General features: G+C 38.9%; 1 protein-coding gene across 4 annotated transcripts in view; it reads left to right on the top strand.

Annotated features, from left to right (window-relative positions):
- The first annotated feature begins 213 nt into the window (after positions 1 to 213).
- opn4b (opsin 4b) overlaps positions 214 to 19087 on the top strand; it is a 37822-nt gene continuing 18948 nt past the window's right edge. For all 4 annotated transcript variants that reach the window (XM_080874029.1, XM_080874030.1, XM_080874028.1 and 1 more), the window contains exons 1-6: positions 214 to 555; positions 7241 to 7377; positions 7515 to 7648; positions 15978 to 16181; positions 18212 to 18383; positions 18617 to 18778. In XM_080874029.1, coding sequence (XP_080730155.1) covers positions 433 to 555; positions 7241 to 7377; positions 7515 to 7648; positions 15978 to 16181; positions 18212 to 18383; positions 18617 to 18778 — 932 coding nt within the window. In that variant the 5' untranslated portion in view covers positions 214 to 432. The remainder of the gene's footprint in view (positions 556 to 7240; positions 7378 to 7514; positions 7649 to 15977; positions 16182 to 18211; positions 18384 to 18616; positions 18779 to 19087) is intronic.

The following is a 19087-nucleotide window of genomic DNA, read 5'->3' as shown; positions in this document are numbered from 1 at the left end:
TTAACTCTTACCAGTAGGAACGACATATAATAATTCCAACCCAGGAGGGAGTAGGAAGAGAAGCTGTGCAAACAGGCAAATCTGGAGAAACACTACTTCACTCATTCCTCGAAGTTAAATAAACAAACAAAAACTAAAGCCCGCTTGTGTTCCTGTACATATGCAGACCCACTGACACACTCCGAGGCAATCCCGGGAAGGGATTGGGCGAGACACACGCACAGATAGAGAGAGAGCAGGTCTTTCCCACCCTATCAACAGCTGCTGTACTAACAGCACATTTCTGTTAGAGTGGGATATGAAAGCAGGGTAGGAATAATGACTGGCCACTTAGACTCTTAGACCACCTCATATATAGAATCAGCAGTTGACAATTCCACTTTATCACACACACACATCTTTATTTTTTCCATTAACCACCTTGGATCTTTAATGGATTCTAAGCTCCTAATTGGACCGGTGTTCCCGACACCGGACCCGACTTCCCGTACACCCTGGAATATCACCTCCATCAGCCCTCGCCGGCCCATGGAGCTTTCATCGATGGCTACAACTGTAAGTATCGCGCTACAACTCTTGATTTCTCCTTTCTTGTTTAAATGACTATCCCTCGACTGTACTGGAGAGCCCCTGCGCGTTGCATCGATGCGTAAAGGAGGCGAAAATGTGAACCAACCCACCCAAATGGGGAAAAAACGGGCAAAGGAACTCGCTATTTTTTTCATTCAGAAAACGTGAGATGTTTGAGAGTGAGAGTGCGCGAGGTGTCACCTCTCTGTGAATGAATGAATCGCGGCATCCTCCCCATGCATGCGTATCTGCGCTCTGTTCATTCAGCGCGGGACCTGAATGAAAGCAGGAGCGCAGCGCAAATCCCGTCATCACCGGTGGTTCTCTGGCTTGCTCCGCTGAGGCTGTAAAGAGATGCTGTGGGTGTATTTAGGGTTTAACTTCTGTGGTGAGAGCGCGAATCAATTTTAACCTGCTCCTCGTGTAGTTTTCTTATAATAGTCCTCATATACCAGTTTGCAGGGACATCATCCACTTTGTTGTGATATTTTGATACCATGGTAGCATTTACAGGATATTGTTTTATTGTGATATTATACAGAAAAGAGTTACTCAATAAGGCCCATTTAATAGTTGTTTTTCTCTTTCTCTGTGACCCAAGAATTAATGTGTAAGACTCACAGGCTGGTACCCCAAGGTCGAAAATACCACAGAGACGAGACCACTTCCATACTCCCATCCTCCCTTCTTTATCTCTTAGAAAAAGGCTCGTTAAAGGCCAGGTGGTTTGTTTCAGAATTCACTAATGAAAGAACTCTGTATTCTATGTCTAGGAGTGTATTTTGCTGGGATGATCATAAATTGTAGCTGAACTGATAAACTACACACAGGATACTTCTTTGCTCACAAGGCAGGAAGACGTTTCCTTATTTGGTCTGTACCGGTTTGAACTGGGAAAGCTGACACACGAACCTTTTTTTCCTCTATATAAGCTGTTATGTACTAAATAAACCTTTGAGTCGATTGGGAAGGCAACCTAAAGCAGTCTCTGTTTTCTTGTTCTCCCAAGCTGCTCCCGAGCTCGTACTAACACGCTGAATGGCATATCTGAGTGTTACTTTAAATAATTAGGAATCTTATAAGGAAAGGACAGAACTCTGCTTATCGCTCGTGCCTTGGAGGGAAAACCGGGATGGACATTTTTTCCTTCACACTTAATAACTAATAACAGTTCTTTAATATTCCAGGTGACTTAACGTAACTTTACTGTTTTTTTGGTTTTTTTTTTTTGTAAATTCTGTCCGCACAGAGGCACATGGAAACAAACCGATAAGTGATTTTAATTGTTTTCTTGTAATTGCTTTAGAAATTTGTTTTAAAGTCGTCCACACCTCTGTTACCTTATTTACAGTTATTTTCAAGCTGGAAAGCATTACCCAGCCTCAAGTATATATCAGATTCTATTTCTCTTTGTCTCCCTCTCTGATTCAGAGTAGGATTAGTTTACCCACCGCATCCAAAAAATCCCAAACAGATCTGTAGCATCGTGATCGTCTAGACGATCTGTGTGTACTGAATATAGAACACAAGATACTGTTTAACTTTGCCCCACATGAGCCCATTTTGACCTTGACTAAGAATGATTTATAAAAGGAGATTTAAAGATGTACTGAGAAACACATGGGTGAAGTGATACACTGGATGTAGTTCAACAAGTGGGAATGGTATAGTTTGGATTCTGAATTTGAAGCTCAGACTTGCAGCTTTTAACCACTGTATTTATGTGGTCTGGTGTTCACGGGAGTGCTGGGAAAAGCTGATAACAGAGCCGTGCCTGGGGGTAGCTTCTGGAGAAACAGATGGGATCTTCTGATCAACCTTTTCTCTGCCAACATGCTGATAGGCTGATTAACAACTTGCTCTTGAGGTGTGGCAGATTCAGTGAGCAGAGAATCAGCTGAGCAGTTACTGCAGCATTTATCAATCCCGTTAAGCCTCAGAACAACTGAAGAAAAAAAGGCTATTACCACTTAAAAGAGATAGAATAGGCTGCTGGATTGCAGTTACTGATTATTTGTTTATGTTTGCATTCAGTAGATATGGGAGTGACAGGACATGATTAAAGTTAAGTCAACTAAGCCCTAGAATAAATCCAGAATATGAGGTTTTAATTGTGCAAATATACAACCTTAACATATTTTTTAAAAACTGGATGGACGTTCCTTGCAGCAGCCTGTTGGTCAGTTGTGGTTGTGAATGTCCAACACACATCAGTGCACTAACATCAACACAAAACAAAATCCAATAACTAATTTTCTTAGATGATCTTTTATTAATTCCTGACAACCAGATTTCACCCAGATATTTTACTCACAGAAAAAATCTTTTAAGGGATTATGCCAATATTGTTTTTCTGAACTGCTAAACAAAAGCATCAAAGGTGCTTGATTAAAGATGAACTTATAGTATTGAACTGACTATAAGATCCTCTTTAAATATAAGAGATGGTTCCTATTTCCTAATATGTGCAGAAGTCTATAGCTCACTGATATCTGAGTGGCTACAGAATTGTTTTTAATAAAAACATAGAATCTCCTGCAGTTATGTTTATCATATATGGCTGCATCAGAGGGATGTTGATTTAATAATTTTTGCACACAGATTCATCAGTGCCTGTGCATGTGTGTGGGGAAGATACTGAGCTTGAAAACTCTTTATGTTTACAGAAATTAAAAAGGGACCTACAGTGCTTTTTCTTATTTTTGTCAGTACAGACTGTTACAACTTCACATTTTCAAATTAAACAAATCTTCAAAATTGAGGTTAGCATTTGTAAGTAATCGGTGTGAGCCAAAAGCTCATGCTTCAGAGCTCAGTTTTTTCTACTCTTCGCTCATTGTCAAAGAGAGGGGATATCCCTAATATGGTCATCTGGAGCACACAGCTCTGTCTGTGAGCACAGCAGCTCCACCCACCTGCTGTTCAAACATTTTGTTTGTATGGAGCGCCCAATCAGAATAAAACAAATACTGATATAAATATGAGCATCTATGTTCTTCTTATTTTTATTATTATTAAAAACAAAAGAAATGTCTTAATTTCATTCAGATTCAACTCCTATAATTTTTCTTCTTCGTGTTCCTCTTCTTCGATGTCTCTCACAATCTCATATATCCCTTATCTTAATTTTATGCTTCACTTCATTTATTTTTCTTTGCCTGTCTTATCTCACTGTTCATTAAACAGTCACTAGACCACTACATTTGTATTAGCTGTTTTTCAGCGATGAGGAAAAACTCAGCGATGCTGGTGCGTCTGGCTTTAGTATGCGTTCACAGACATATTAACTATCAAGAGTATAAAGATAACATTTTAGTCTGTAAGTCTCGTAGGAAAATGCATAGAGGACGAGGAGCCTTCCGTGCTATGCAGCTCGCTGTTTCCTTCCTTCCTCGTCGTCATGTGATCGGCATTAATCTGGTCCTAAGCTGCTCAAACTGGGAGAATGGTGACATCAGAGGACATCAGAGGGAAAGAAAGGAGTGATTGAGAGATTTGTAGGAAAAGTCAGGAAGGTGAGAAATTGTGCAAATTGGGAATCATCAGTGGCCATGGAGGAGAAGCAGATCCAGCAGAGAAAAACTGAACTGTGTTATCCAACGCATCCCTCATGACAGCATCATGCATGCATGCAAACTTCATTTTCCACCACATTTTCACTCATTAGCCTCCATAACTGTGCCTCAATTTTCTGTTCCTCCATTTAAAAACAAGAGCTTGTGACTCTGCAAAAAACCAAACAAAAAACAGCTGAAACGGATGTCAAATAAGCAGAAAAAAACAGATGCACACTTAAATGTGGCATCCAGGATTAATGAAAAAGATATGCGTGTTCCAGTTGACCGGTAGGGCAGCTAAGGAAGATTTAGTTCAGCAGAGCTAGTTCTGGGGACCGTGTGCATATGTGTGTGGGTGGGTGTGCATCTGTCTAAAAGAAACACAGGGAGAGTCAAAAGGGAAGTGTTCATGCAGGCGGGTGTGTAAGGATTTCTGATATGAATTCTGAAGTGGAGCTGTGTGCTCTCAGGTGAAACAGCATCTCAGAAAAAATAAGGTGCTGTCAAATGAAAACCTTTCATTAACACACAACTTCTTCTTCTGAGGTAAAAAAAAAAAAAACAACCCAACAACAAAAACCCCCCAAAACCCAACCTTGGTTTATTTCAGTTCATTTAAAATGGCAAGTGGTTGAATATAACTAAGTGCATCTTTTAGGGATAAATTTGTGGCACTTTCTTTAAATTGATTCTTTGTATTTGACTTTAAACCTTAGGACTCAATGTAATGTATTTTAATATAGATAAAAGGGCTTCTTGTACAAAACTGCACAAATTCTGCAGCCCTGCTGAATGTTAGCAACTGTAACAAGATTGCGTCTCGTTAAAAGTGCATCCAGTTTTGAAGATGCACTGACAAATTTGCCTGCTAATAAGTGCAAATGCAATGTTATCAGTTAAGGTACTTAGTACTGACCAAATCATAGCCAACCTTGGCATGAACTGAATCATGGATTTGACCAAAACTGCTTTTCCACCCATTTTTAGTCTAGTCCACGTAGCTGACCATTTTCAGAGGAATACATTTTATTTTTTTAAAGTCATTTAGCACTGACCTATGGATTATTTAAGAAAGAAAGAAAGGCACTTAACTCACGTTTTGCACACACACACACACACACACACACACACACACACACACACACACACACACACACACACACACTATCAGGTTGAATCTGTCATAAATAGCAAAGATATAGTAATTTGTGTCATGGCCTGTGATTCAGCCATTTTAGGTTCTTAGTTTCAGTTCTTGATTATATTAAAGTTCAATAAGGAGCGATCAATAGAAGAAACTGAACATGATTTATTGATATACAGAATTCAATTAAGGTATTTGTTGATTAAACTCTGATGGCCCATCATAGCAAAACAGAATCCCAACAGTCATATCAATTAGGGCAGGACCCCCGTGTCAAGTTTACCTTTGTGTCCAAGTTTTTTGATTTAATTGTTGTTACTCACTTCCTGTTTCACGTTGCTGTCTAGTTTTCTTGTGTATTGTATTCAGTCTCACATTTTCCCCTGAGACTGTGCTGATTGTGTGCACCTGTGTCTTCCCCTCAGCTGTGGTTCATTCCCTTGATTGGCTCTTTGTGTGTGACAACTACATCATCCTTTAGTCCTTTATTTAGTCCTTTGTTAAGTCATCTGTTTAGTCTCCCAGTGTGCTACTTTGGGTCACTTTTCTTGCTGGATTTATAGGAGTTTATGTGTTTATGGACTTCGTTATTGAACTTTTATCCACCAATGAAGGTGTGCTTTTTGTTTATTCCACCTGTCTCCTATGTCTGCATTTGGTTCCTTAACCTGCAAACGGTAACAGTTCAACAGGCATAAAATTTTATTTTTGCACAAGAAAAGTAATTCCCTTTTGGTGCATATGTCAGCATGGTGTGCAGTGTGTCTTTAAAGAATGAAGGCAGCTAGAGAAGTGGAGTACAAAAGAACAACAAGAAGAAGAAAAAACTATCTACAGCAGGTGAACAGCATCTAAAAGTCACGTTCTTAAGAAATAGAAATAGGAAAAACATCTAGCAAGGACTTAACAGCGGATATCTGGCCCCTCAGCTGATCCATCTACTGTTCACTGAAGCCTCACCAGAAATGGTTTCAGTAAAAGGGAAGCAGTCCATCTTTAAAAGAGATAAAGGGAGAAAAGATGGAGATATGCCAAACTACATAAGAACTGGACTGAAAAATAGTGGCAACACTGACTTTTTATCAATAAAAATCAACAATTTGAACAGATGTTTAGTCCAAATTGTTGCCAATATGTACACTGAGTGTCTGCAGCCATATGTAAAACATGCTGGAAGCTCTGTCATGGTGTGTGGCTGCATTTCAATCAGTGGTGTTGGGGATCTTTGTCAAAATCTATGTAATTGTGAACAAAAAAAGGGTACAGCAACATTTTGATCAACCATGCAATACGATTTGGAAAGAAGTGTTGTGGCTTCATTTTTTTAACATGACAATGACTTTCTACCAATGCAGTAAAAGCATACCTGGATAAAGAAAAAGAAACACACATACACACACACACAATAGAACACTATCAGTCAAGCATGGCCACCTCAGAGCCCCGACCTAAACATTTTTGAAGCATTGTGGGATCGTCTTGACAGAGAATGGAACAAAAGGCAGCCAACATCCAAAGAAGAGCTTTGTCCTTCAAGTAACCTTGGCAACTGTTCGTGAAGACTTCTTAAAGAAATGAAAAGAAAACTTTAAAGATTTCAGCCTGTGTTTAAAAATGTAGGTGGTCGTACCAAAAATGTATTTCGCACATTTTGTGCCCATTTCCTCCTTTCTAGCAATTTTTTTTTTTTAAATGAGGGGTGGCTCAAGACCTACTGTATACATAGTTGTCTATATTAATTACAGCTGAATAACAGCTTAAGCCCATTTTTTACATGAGTATTTGTTTTGTTTTCCTTTCCACTGCAAGCTTCTATTCCTCTCCATTTAAGATTTAATGAGATTTAAATCATCCCAATTACTACAATAATTATTATTTTCCTTTTCTTTTTCAGTTTTTCTTTAGATTTTGAATTCTTCACTGTCCTTTCATGAATTAAAAGCAATTGCTTCCTGTTGTCCTGTTGCAGGGTTCCATGGTCAGAGACTACCCATTTCCAACCGTAGATGTTCCAGACCACGCTCACTACACTATTGGTGTTGTCATCCTTGCTGTAGGCATCACAGGCTTGCTGGGAAACTTCCTGGTCATATATGCTTTTTGCAGGTATTTCTTTTCTGCTTATGTGACTGATTTAAATGAATGTCCCACAGTTACTTTTGCATATCTCTCTGATAATAGAATATGTTGTGACTTATTTATTCCCAGTTCATTAAGCATGACAGCTTTATGTTTGTATGCAGGAGCCGAAGCCTGAGGACACCATCCAACATTTTCATTATTAATCTGGCAGTCACAGACTTCCTCATGTGTCTCACGCAGACGCCCATCTTCTTCATCAACAGCATGCACAAACACTGGATCTTTGGGAAGAAAGGTGCAACACTGTGCACATACAAAGCTTAACATTTTTAACTCAATTACGTAACATGTTGCACTTACAGACTTTACAGACTTTAAACAGTCTTTTATATGTGCAGGCACACACACTTTGAATTCCACCTGTAACTTTAACCTTTTCATTGTGACATACAGTTCAGTGAATGTTCTCACACAGATACACACACAGAAACACAGCTGTCACCCCGTATGATTGCTTTTCTGTCACAGTTTAAAATAAAAAACACTGTGCAGTAGGGTTACTCATAATCAGACGTGCAGGATGATAGCGTGTTTTACATGAATGCATTCGGAGGGAGGTATCATTCATGAGCAGATGTCGTATTGAGAGGTTTTTAAAGAGGCAACACACTCCACTGATCAAACACTGGTAGTCGAGGCGCCTTCAGGAGGTGTCCTGACCTTGATGAAGACAGCCAATGGCTGTCAGAGCTGGAGCTCAAGTCTCAGCGGTGGTTACTGCAGGGGGGCGTTTGCTTCCTTTTTTTTTAATTCTAGCCTTGGCCATCCTCCTACCCAGTTATCCTTTGTAAAAGACAGAACAAGATTCAGATTATGAAATGAAAAAATAAAGCAAGTAAACCGGGTGAGTCTTGCAATTTATGTGTGTTTTTTTTAAGGTGCAGTAAGTCATTTTTTAAGATAATTTCACGTGAATAGAATATCCATGTAAAATTAAACCTAATGTGTTCTAAAATAAAATAAAATGAATCCATTAAAAATACATATGAGTGAGCACCTGTTTGTTGAAGCCAAATCATTGCCCCATCATCTTAAATATAGTGAGGTGGACATTTTTTGGTAATAATGTTTTATGTATGTGGCTAGAGAATCGAGCACATACATTGAACACTTAATACGTTTATTTTATTTTAAAGATTACAGATAGCTCTGTTAAACTGTATATGAGTTTTTGACATTTTTACATGTATAGTTTCATCATCGCTTTCTCATCACGGTTATTTCCTCCCCCACCATTGCACTCTCTTCTTCCTCATCCTCTTTCTCGTCAGCTTAAGCCTCATCTCTTGAATTTAAATCAGGGTTTTAAGACATGACAATGTGCATGAACATGCTTATTTGTTCTCAATATTTTTGCAATTACATATTGTCAGCAGAAAGCTAACAACAAGCCAGCTAAACAACAACAGCTGGTTATAAGCTAAAGAAAATATAAAAGCTAATGTTAGGCTTGAGTGTCCCAAAGATTACATTTTCCATCTGATAAACACATAAATAATTTTATTACATTCTCACATCATTGAGAGTTTATTTGCTGCAAGCCAGAGTCCATCAATGTTAGATCCACTTCAAAGAAAGCTGGCTAACAGTGTCAAATATACTCAACAACTCATCTCAGGATTGGTGTCACTGGTCAGAAGTGAGCTTCACTGATACATCAGCTCATATCAGATTGCTTTCAAAAGGTTTTATAGTCTCCTCTGAAGTAAATATACCGGAACACATATTGATAGCTGAAGTAAACAGTGGCCCAAAAACCTACACTCACTGCAGATGAACAATGGCTAGAGGTGTTTGTCCCACAGCAGACACAGTAGCTAAGATTATGCATTTGACCTGGGAGAGGTAAGAAAGCTGTTTTTATTTTGGGTGCAATCTGTAATGTACTGACATCTAGTGGCAAGATGTTACACACTGTACCTTTAAACAAAATCTCAATACATTAATTAATAATGGGATTTTTCTGTTGTGCCTTAGGGCAGATGCATGACAGATGTAATTGGGAGAGGTTAAATTAATACATGGAGTACATTTATTAATAGCGTTAGGGTTAGCCCGAATTGTAATCTGTTGTTTGCAAGCTGCATGCGGCTCTTTAGCTGTTAAAGAGCCATGGGTTGCCAACCTCTGCTCTAGGGATTCTGTGAGTGGCAGTTTTAGGAGGTTAGGTGGATGATCTGTCAGTCTGTCTATTGCAGGGACATTGATTTTCCTCAAAGAATAAACTTTAGTGACCATCTGGTTTCTTCAGTTCAGGCAACAATTATACACAATGAAATGATGTCATCTATTAATTCATTTTCTTAATCGCTTGTCAGGGTAGCAATGTGGTACCCTGCCCATCCTGGGCTGAGAGGCAGGGTACTCCCTGGACAGCTCACTAGTCTATCACTAAGAAAGATCTAAGATAGAGACACAGAGTAACCAATGTGTCTAACAAGCAGGAGGAACCCACACAGGCCCATGGATAATGTGACCCCAGCCAGCTGCTGGATTTAAATCCAGGACCTGCTTGCTGTGAGGCAAACACTGCCCCACTGATGAAATGATGTCACATAGATTTGATTTGATTTACTAGAAGACCACAGAGGTTGAAGTTACCCATATTATTCCAGTATGTTTATATTTGACACACATTTATTGACAAGCTTTCAAATGCAACATTCAAAATGTTAGAAACAATAGCACATTTAATTTCTTGCACACGATAACATGCTGAGTGTTTGCCACTAAGCAAACCACAAGTCTTCAATGTTGTTTGGACAGATGATACCAAAGTAATGATGTTTGGTCATAACAGTTAACAGTCAGCACCAGTAACCAGACTGAAGTGTTGTGGCAGAACCTTAAGAGAGCAGTGAATAGACAAATGCAAACCCCATGAAAACAAACGGGCTAAAATTCCTTACCAGCGATGTGAGAGATTAATAAAGTTATACAGAAAACAATCACTTCAAGTTATTGCTGTTAAAGGTGTTTCAGCTAATTCATGGGGTGTTCTTGGTTTTTCACAAGATTGTAGGAGACCACCTACTTGTGTCAGTCAATAGATCGATAACATTCAAACTGGGTGGTATTTTTTAACACATTTACCCACAAGTGTGGGTGTAGAGTCGCTATAGTTTAGGGCTATGTAGCTATAACCTGAAGTTTAAAACTGCTTCACAAAGACTGATCCTATACAGCTATCAAGGCTTTTCAGTTTCTTGTTATCGATTTAATAGCTTTTACTGGTGTTTGTGACATGTTTTTATACATGAATGAATGAATGAATCCAGGGGCTTAAATATGAGAAATATGAAAAATGTGACTGATGGTATATTTTGATTTGAGTATCCTGTGATATAAATAAGCTGCTAGGGGAAAAAAATCAAATGAAAACAAGAAGAGCAAATGAAGTGAAACTCAAAGCAAGCAGGTTTTACATTTGATGGACTGTTGGCTGGTTGTTAGAGTGAATTGTTGTCTGTCTCTCTGTGTGGAAACCTTATGATTGACTGATGGGTGTTCCTTGGCTATCGCCCAGTATCAGCAGGGATTGGCTACTGTACACCTGCAACATTATTTGGTGAAGCGACAAAGAAAATGGATAAAGATAAAGTGTCACAAGATGCCATAATTAAATGAGCTCCAGCCAAATTCCAAACACTGCAAAACATTTTAGATATCATAGATTATTCAGCATTTAAAATTGTTGAATGTATTTATTTGTCCACCTTGGTTCTAATGAATCTGATGCTTTCACATGCCATACTTTTTCTTCTTCTGGATATTCACTGGACGTTGTAGTTTAACTTATCTATCATATGCAAATGACAATTTTTATTATTTTGTTTTTAGATTTAAATGTCGGTTTTTATTGCATATTTCCACATTTTGCATAAAAACAATCTCATAAATTTTTTCCCCTCTTATAAAGCATGTGGACTTCACTATGCTCTCAGCATTGTTGTTACAGCAAATGCCTCAGGACTTAAAAATATTGTTCTTCTTCAGAAAACATCTGCTGTTTATTGTGAACCAGTCTGGAATTTATTAGCTTCAGCATTTGGCTTTTGAACACACGCACACACACAGATGTGTTGATGTACACTATATTAAACTGCCTTAATCGCCTGCATTTGTTTGAGTTTCATCACAAAGCCAGCACAGAGTTTGTCATATGCTTGGACTTGATGTTGTGATTATATGACGTGTGACAGGTCAATGGTAATTACAAAACTACAGCCTGGAGGAAAAACAGCTGATGAAATGATGAGTGAATGCTTGTCGTTTGTCATGCGTGTCATCTGCATGAATATATTTCCACAAGTGTATCTATTAGATTTCCTCATGGATACATTAAGTGTAAATATGCCAACAATGTGTCTCTCTAAAAAAAGACAGCATGTTAAAATATTCTGACACATTTTTCATTATATAAACATTAGGTTTCACACTCCCTGCTTTCTATTTCCCTCACATTTTCTCTCATTTCTAATTCACCACATACACTTGTCTGCAAATGATGTTAAGTGTAATCGCTAACCTAGAGCTCTTTTCCAGCATTTCATATCTCATTTATCTCATTATACTTCGAAATGTAGCATGAAATTAAGTGCCAATCAAATTATTTAAATAAACTGTTTTGGGTCTTTTTTTACCGTGATAATTGAAAAAAAAAAGGATCGAAAAACTATGAATTTCATGCTAACGCTGCATGTGACAACAAACTGTACATAATAGATGGAAATAGCCATCATGATGTCAACCACCTGTTTGTGAGGTTCCCTTACTACCTACTGCTGCTTGTGTTGGTATCCACTTGTTAGTCATAGCGACCCTTAAGACATTCCTTATCTTTCACCTGCTCCATCACCAATCAATCACCTGCCTCCATCTCACCCTATTCCTTCATACGCTCTGTACGTCCTCCTTCACAACATCCAAAAACCTTCCCTGTGCTCTTCCTTTTTTCCTCCAGCCTGGCGCTCTTTAATGCCCGATCTTTGACGAATAAATCGTTTGTGCTTAACGATTTTATTGTTTCTAAAAATCTGGACTTCCTGTTCTTGACTGAGACCTGGCAACGGGGGTCGGATTATTCGTCTACTATTGAAATGTGCCCAAATGGCTTCTCTGTCATTAGCCAGCCTCGAGGATCTGGTCGTGGAGGAGGCCTCGCGGTGGCATATCGGAGCCGTTTTAACTGCCGTTCAGTGAAAGTTGGACACTTTCTGTCTTTTGAACTGCAGCTCATCAAAATTGGAAAGAAGGATCCTTTTTACTGTGCGTTGGTCTATCGCCCTCCTGGCCCAAACAACTCGTTTTTAGCCGAGTTTAGTGATTTTCTGTCCTCTACTATGAGGTTGTCTAAATTGCTTCTTGTGGGAGATTTTAATATACATATTGATGATGAGTCCGACCTCTTTGCTAGGAGTTTTACCAGTATCATGGACTCTTTTCATTTTATCCAACATGTATCTGGCCCCACACATAACAAAGGCCATACACTGGACCTTGTTTTTTCTTTGGGTCTGAATATTGATTATATCTGTTCTAAGGACATTTTTATTTCTGACCATTATTGTGTCTTTTTTAATATGTCTTTTTATGAGCCTATGTCTCCTGTTCATCGGACAGTTATTTCCCGCACTTTAGACTCCTCCACAGCACAGAAGTTCTCTGATGTTTTTAATTTAACATTATCCCCACAAAACGATGTTGATTTTTCTATAGATCTATTCAATTATCATTGTCTTTCGATCTTAGATGAAATCTGTCCGATTAAAATGAGACCTGTGCCTGTTTCCAAGTCTGTACCCTGGTTAAATGACAACATTCGTCTTATAAAACGTAATTGTCGTAAAACTGAGCGGTTATGGAGGAAAACTCACTTAAATGTTCATCTCCTTCATTTAAAGGATCTTTTAGCCTTCTTTAACAATGCTATTAGAGTTGCGAGGGCTGCTTACTTTTCTCAGTTGGTTGCAAGGAGCAGAGGTAATCCTAAAGTTTTATTTGATACTATTACTAATATTATTACTCCTGCTCCACCTGCTGCTATTATTTCTTCTGTTGAAGATTGTGAAACTTTTCTTGCTTTCTTTTTAGAAAAAATTAGCAACATAAGGAAAAACCTGTCTTTTTCAGCGTCTGCACTGTCTGTTCCCACGCCAGCTCGGCCTGTTGTTTTAGAAGGTTTTTCACCTGTTTCACTACCAGAGCTGGGAAAAATAGTTAGTGCAACAAAATTATCCTCTTGCTCTCTTGATTTTTTACCTGCATCATTATTTAAAAATGTCTTTTACTCTACTGGTCCCTGTATTCTTACTATAATTAATACCTCCTTGGCCTCGGGCATAGTCCCTGCCTATTTTAAAACTGCTGTTATACATCCCTTGTTAAAAAAGCCTATGCTGGACCCATCTCTCACTAGCAATTATAGACCGATCTCAAAAATTCCGTTAATTGCTAAGATTCTAGAGAAGATCGTGGCTAAGCAGCTTACAGCAGTTTTAGATAAATATAGTATTTTCGACAAATTTCAATCTGGCTTTCGTAAAGTTCATTCCACTGAAACAGCCCTTCTTAGAGTTTCTAATGACATTTTGTTACAAAGCGATGCAGGTAAATGTTCTGTTCTCTTAATGTTGGATCTTACGTCGGCCTTTGATACTGTTGACCACTATATTTTACTTAACAGGCTGAAACACTGGGTTGGTGTCTCTGGGACTGCATTGAAATGGTTCTCCTCGTATCTCTCTGAACGATATTCTTCTGTGGCAGTTTCTAAGTATAGATCATCTTCTGCGTCCCTGTCTTTTGGTGTGCCACAAGGCTCTGTGCTAGGGCCATTACTGTTTCTAGTTTATTTACTCCCTCTCCAGCACATTTTGAGCCCTTTTGAGGATATTTGTTACCATTGTTATGCAGACGATATCCAACTCTATATATCTTTTAAACCGGAAGAGGCTTCTAAGCTGCGGCTTTTAAATGTGTGCTTGGAAACCATTAAAGGCTGGATGGCTGAAAACTTCCTCCAACTAAATGAAAGTAAAACCGAAGTCCTCTTATGTGCCCCAGATAGACATATACCCAGTATAATAAATGCTCTTGGTCCTCTTTCAACGTTTGTAAAACCATCTGTCAGGAACTTAGGGATTATCCTTGATCCTGCTCTTACGTTAGATAGTCATGTTAAATCTCTTGTTCGGTCTTGCTTTTATCATTTAAGAAATATTTCTAAATTGAGCTCTATTATATCCTATACCGAACTGGAGATTGTTATTCATGCTTTTATCTCTTCACGACTGGACTATTGCAATTCCCTGTTTACTTGTTTAAATAAAGGTTCTTTGGAGCGTCTGCAGATCGTTCAGAATGCTGCAGCAAGACTTTTGACGAAAGCTTCTAAATTTTCACATATAACACTGTTGCTCATGCAGTTACATTGGCTTCCTGTTGAATTTAGAGTCCAGTTTAAGATTTTGGTTTTAACTTTCAAGGCTCTTCAACAACAAGCACCACCATATATTATTGAACTTTTACAGCCCTATGCCCCTAGTAGGTCTCTGAGGTCGAGTAGTCAGGGCTTACTTGTCATTCAGTATACGAGACTGAAAACTAGGGGTGATAGAGCTTTTGCTACTGTGGCCGCCAGACTGTGGAATTCCCTTCCTCAGGACTTACGATCCGCTGATTCATTGATTACTTTTAAAAAACAGCTAAAAACACATCTTTTTAAAACTGCCTTTTGCTAACTTTGTTTGTATTTTGTCTTTTTAATCTGTTATATCTTGTAAAGCACTTTGTGATCTCTATCTAGAAATGTGCTATATAAATAAAATTTTACTTACTTACTTACTTACTTCAAACACGCTGTCTCCTCTTTCTCTTTACTCAGCAGTATCCTAGTTACAACAAGCACCTTGCCGGTCAACAGCACTCGTGTCTGTCATTGCTAACACAATAATGCCTGCATGATAATGGCTATTTTTGATTTGGCAATTATTTTATACCAAATGTTCTTCCTGATGCAACTCTCTCCATTTATTCTGCCTCGAGACCGTCATGGGGAGTACATCTGTTTGCAGCCCTCATGGCTAGGTTGTGATGTGGAAGTTCTTCCTTATAGGGCCTATATAAGATAAAGCACTGTGAAGGAACTTGTGTTGCAAATTGGTGCTATACATTTATAAAAAGGGAACTGAACACTTTACATGTTATGAAGCTGCAGAGCTTTTAGCTCTTTTCCTACTTGTACCATGCTTTTTGGATTATTAATAGCTGGAAATTTCAACAGGGAGCAAGCCTCAAGTGGTAATTGAAGAATGCAGTTTTTGTCACTTGACTCTAAGAAATTCTTACAGTCCAATTGTATAGACTATGAAGCATAGATCTCAAATGGTCAACCAGCAAAAATGTTCCCCTTAGGAATAGAAAGCTAAACCTAACTAAACATTGCAGTTAGAGAGTTAACCACTTTGTCTGCTATCACTGTAGTTTTTACTACAATTATTTGTGATTATACAATCAGATGTGGTCAGTATTAACATGAGCACATGTTGACATTTCCTACCCAGGTTGTGAGCTGTACGCCTTCTGTGGAGCTCTCTTCGGTATCTGCAGTATGATGACACTGATGGTGATTGCAGTGGACCGGTACGTGGTGATCACCAGGCCTCTGGCTTCCCTCGGGGTGATGTCTCGTAAGAAAGCATTCACCACTGTGGCTGTTGCCTGGGTCTATTCAGTGGGCTGGAGTCTGCCGCCCTTCTTTGGCTGGAGTGAGTACAATTTTATTCAGTGACCTGGATGTTTAATAATGATTATCAGTGTGATATAGCGATATAGTTTTTGAATCTCTGTCTAGCTACTTATTTCCAACTGATCTAACTAATGGCAGCATTTGTATTTCCTGATGAAAAGTGTGGCATTATTTCAAAGAGATCTTGGTTTGCCTTTTCAGCACGGAAAAAAATGAACATTTCACGTGAATCATTAAAACACTTGATGGATATGATAGTGGAACAGTTTTACTGAGGCTCTGCAGCCTCACACGTTTTATGGTACCACATTTGCATCTGTTTGTGAAGGTACTCGCATTTGCAGAGTACACACAAAGGGGGATGCTACCAATGCAAATATGCTTGTGTGCAGTCCTCCAAGGACCTGACACCTTAACATTGATTAAGCTATGCGAAGGTTAAACGCTGACTGGTTGAAAAGTGGACCATAACAAGAAAAAGGAGCCGAGTTCAATACAAACAAGAGAAGAATGGGGGAAAAAATTTAAGACAAAAAGTTCAACATGAGAGGCACAGATGGTGGACACTTTCCACTGTTTTTAGCTGTTTCACTATTTTAACTCTTTGCATGTAACTTCTCTGGCTAGGCCCAACAACATCCCAAGCAGAAGTATGGTTGCTTGTGACATTGCCACCTGGTGAGAGTAAACAGCTACAACATGTAGACAATGGTCTGCAAAGCTGTGCGTACCACCACAGAGCTGTGTTTGAGCCATCGCTCTCATATTAGCTTTTGGCTTTTCCTGTACTGTGTTTGATTTAGGGGAGGGGTATTTCTGTCCACATCTTGTTCAAGTATCACAAAGTACAACTCCAGCTGTGAAAGCAACTGCTGCAACCCATGAAGAACAAGTCTACATTATTAAAATCATAGACACTTAAGCTTAGGCCTGTCCAGAAAGTGTGGGAGGACTGATTAAGACAACAAAATACAGCTAGCAATTATGATTGATAGAGGTGTAGGGTAAGAAAAAAAACAAAACAAATAAATGCATACAATAGTAAGATTTAGACACTTACATAGCCTGTCACAGCATGATGTCGCCTCCACAAAGGACTCCATGGTGGTAGTACATAATGGGTTACATGGCAGCACCATTGAAAGCCTTCTCCCTTTTCTTAATCTCAATAAATCCAAGCTTTTTCTGAAAAGGTTGAAGGTTTTAACTTAAAATCTACAACATGGCTTCTTATTAAGCCTAACCATAACATAACCGTGGCTGGAAATAAAAGTAAACTCGAACGTGTCACTAATACTGATTGATTAAAAATAAAGGTGCTTTTGGACAATGTGCCAGAAACAGTGGAACCACAGGGGAGATGTGTTTGACTTGAATGTGCATTGACTCATTCTTTATCCAGTGCCACCACCACCAGGGAGTGTGTATACCATGGCAAGGCTCTTAATTGATTTTCCATTGGTATGTTATGCATTCTTAAGAAGCTGTGGTCATTTTACAAATTCAAGTCTAGTCTCAGGGAGTGACAATCAATGGAAAGCCCCACAAACAATGCCAAAAAAAACCTCTTCAGGATTTCAAAGAAATATCTCAGTGACTCCAATAAAATACAGTGAGAGAGGATAAATTACATAAACAGTACAAACCAGTAATGCAGCTTAATTCTGTATTCCCTATTTATGCTTTGTTACCTGTATTTCCAAAGGCTATTGGCTCTTTCATTCATTGTCTTCAAGGTTGTTTAGGTGTTTAGCAGTTATAGGATGGATTTCCTTCCATACATCTTATATAAAACAGTGTTTTCTTCCATTTTTCTGTCCACTGAATAGACAAAATAAATCAATGTGGTAAAAGGTTGGCCATATAGTAAACTCCATTCATACAAGACTCACATACTCTACCGGCAGCCCTTTATTGAAGTAGTAGGCACAAACATGTTCAAAATGCAGAAGTATGAAGTCAAAGACTTTTCAGGAGCAAAGAGGCAGGAGAGAAATGTCAGATTTAATGATGTGGAAAATGACCAAAAGAGTTTATGTCCTCCCAAAGGTGCCTACGTCCCGGAGGGTCTGATGACGTCTTGTTCCTGGGACTACATGACGTTCACCCCTTCCGTCCGCTCCTACACCATGCTGCTCTTCACCTTTGTCTTCTTCATCCCTCTCTTTGTCATCATTTTCTGCTATTGCTGTATCTTCAGAGCCATTCGACACACAACGCGGTTGGTACTGTTCATGCACACACGAACATCAACACCATTTATGGCTATTATTCTCGAAGGTCTCCTCCTGTGACACACTCCCACAGCTGTGTGAATATCAACAAGTTAACCATAAAAATGAATTACAAACGAGGGTCTGTTATCACAGTAAAATTACAATTTATATTATTTATTATAGACGACGGCTTTCGATAACTATTTTTACTGGTGGTGGGCATGTCTGTGCGTCACAGGGCAATAACAAAGATCAACTGCGAGGGGACCAGAGACTCTGCAAAGAGGTTCCATAAAATGAGGAGCGAATGGAAGATGGCTAAAATTGCACTCATCGTCATCCTCCTGTTTGTCATCTCCTGGGCCCCTTATTCCTGCACAGCCCTCACTGCATTTGCTGGGTACGTGCACAAGTGTGTGTGTCAGTGTCTGCTAAAGAGACATCTTTTTTCACAGTCCAGTGACGTCTAAAATTCTCCATTAGGACGAAAAAACCCCAAAGTTGAACACTTTACTCACAATAAAGTACTGAGTTTATGATTGAAGATGCCATTAAAGCTGTTTCAGCCAAAAGCTATTTATCTATGGCTGCGTGGTTTTAGTCGTAACAAGACTGTTAATATTCCTGTAGGAAGTGAACTCCCGTGATGGATTACCTAGAACAGAGTATTCATCAATACACATGCATGACAGAACCAAACCTTTGTTTT

The sequence above is a fragment of the Rhamphochromis sp. 'chilingali' genome (genome assembly GCF_963969265.1).
Source record: "Rhamphochromis sp. 'chilingali' genome assembly, chromosome: 22".
Lineage (NCBI taxonomy): Eukaryota > Metazoa > Chordata > Actinopteri > Cichliformes > Cichlidae > Rhamphochromis > Rhamphochromis sp. 'chilingali'.
Note: the sequence above shows the minus strand (reverse complement) of the source record. Positions and strands in the feature narration are given on the sequence as shown.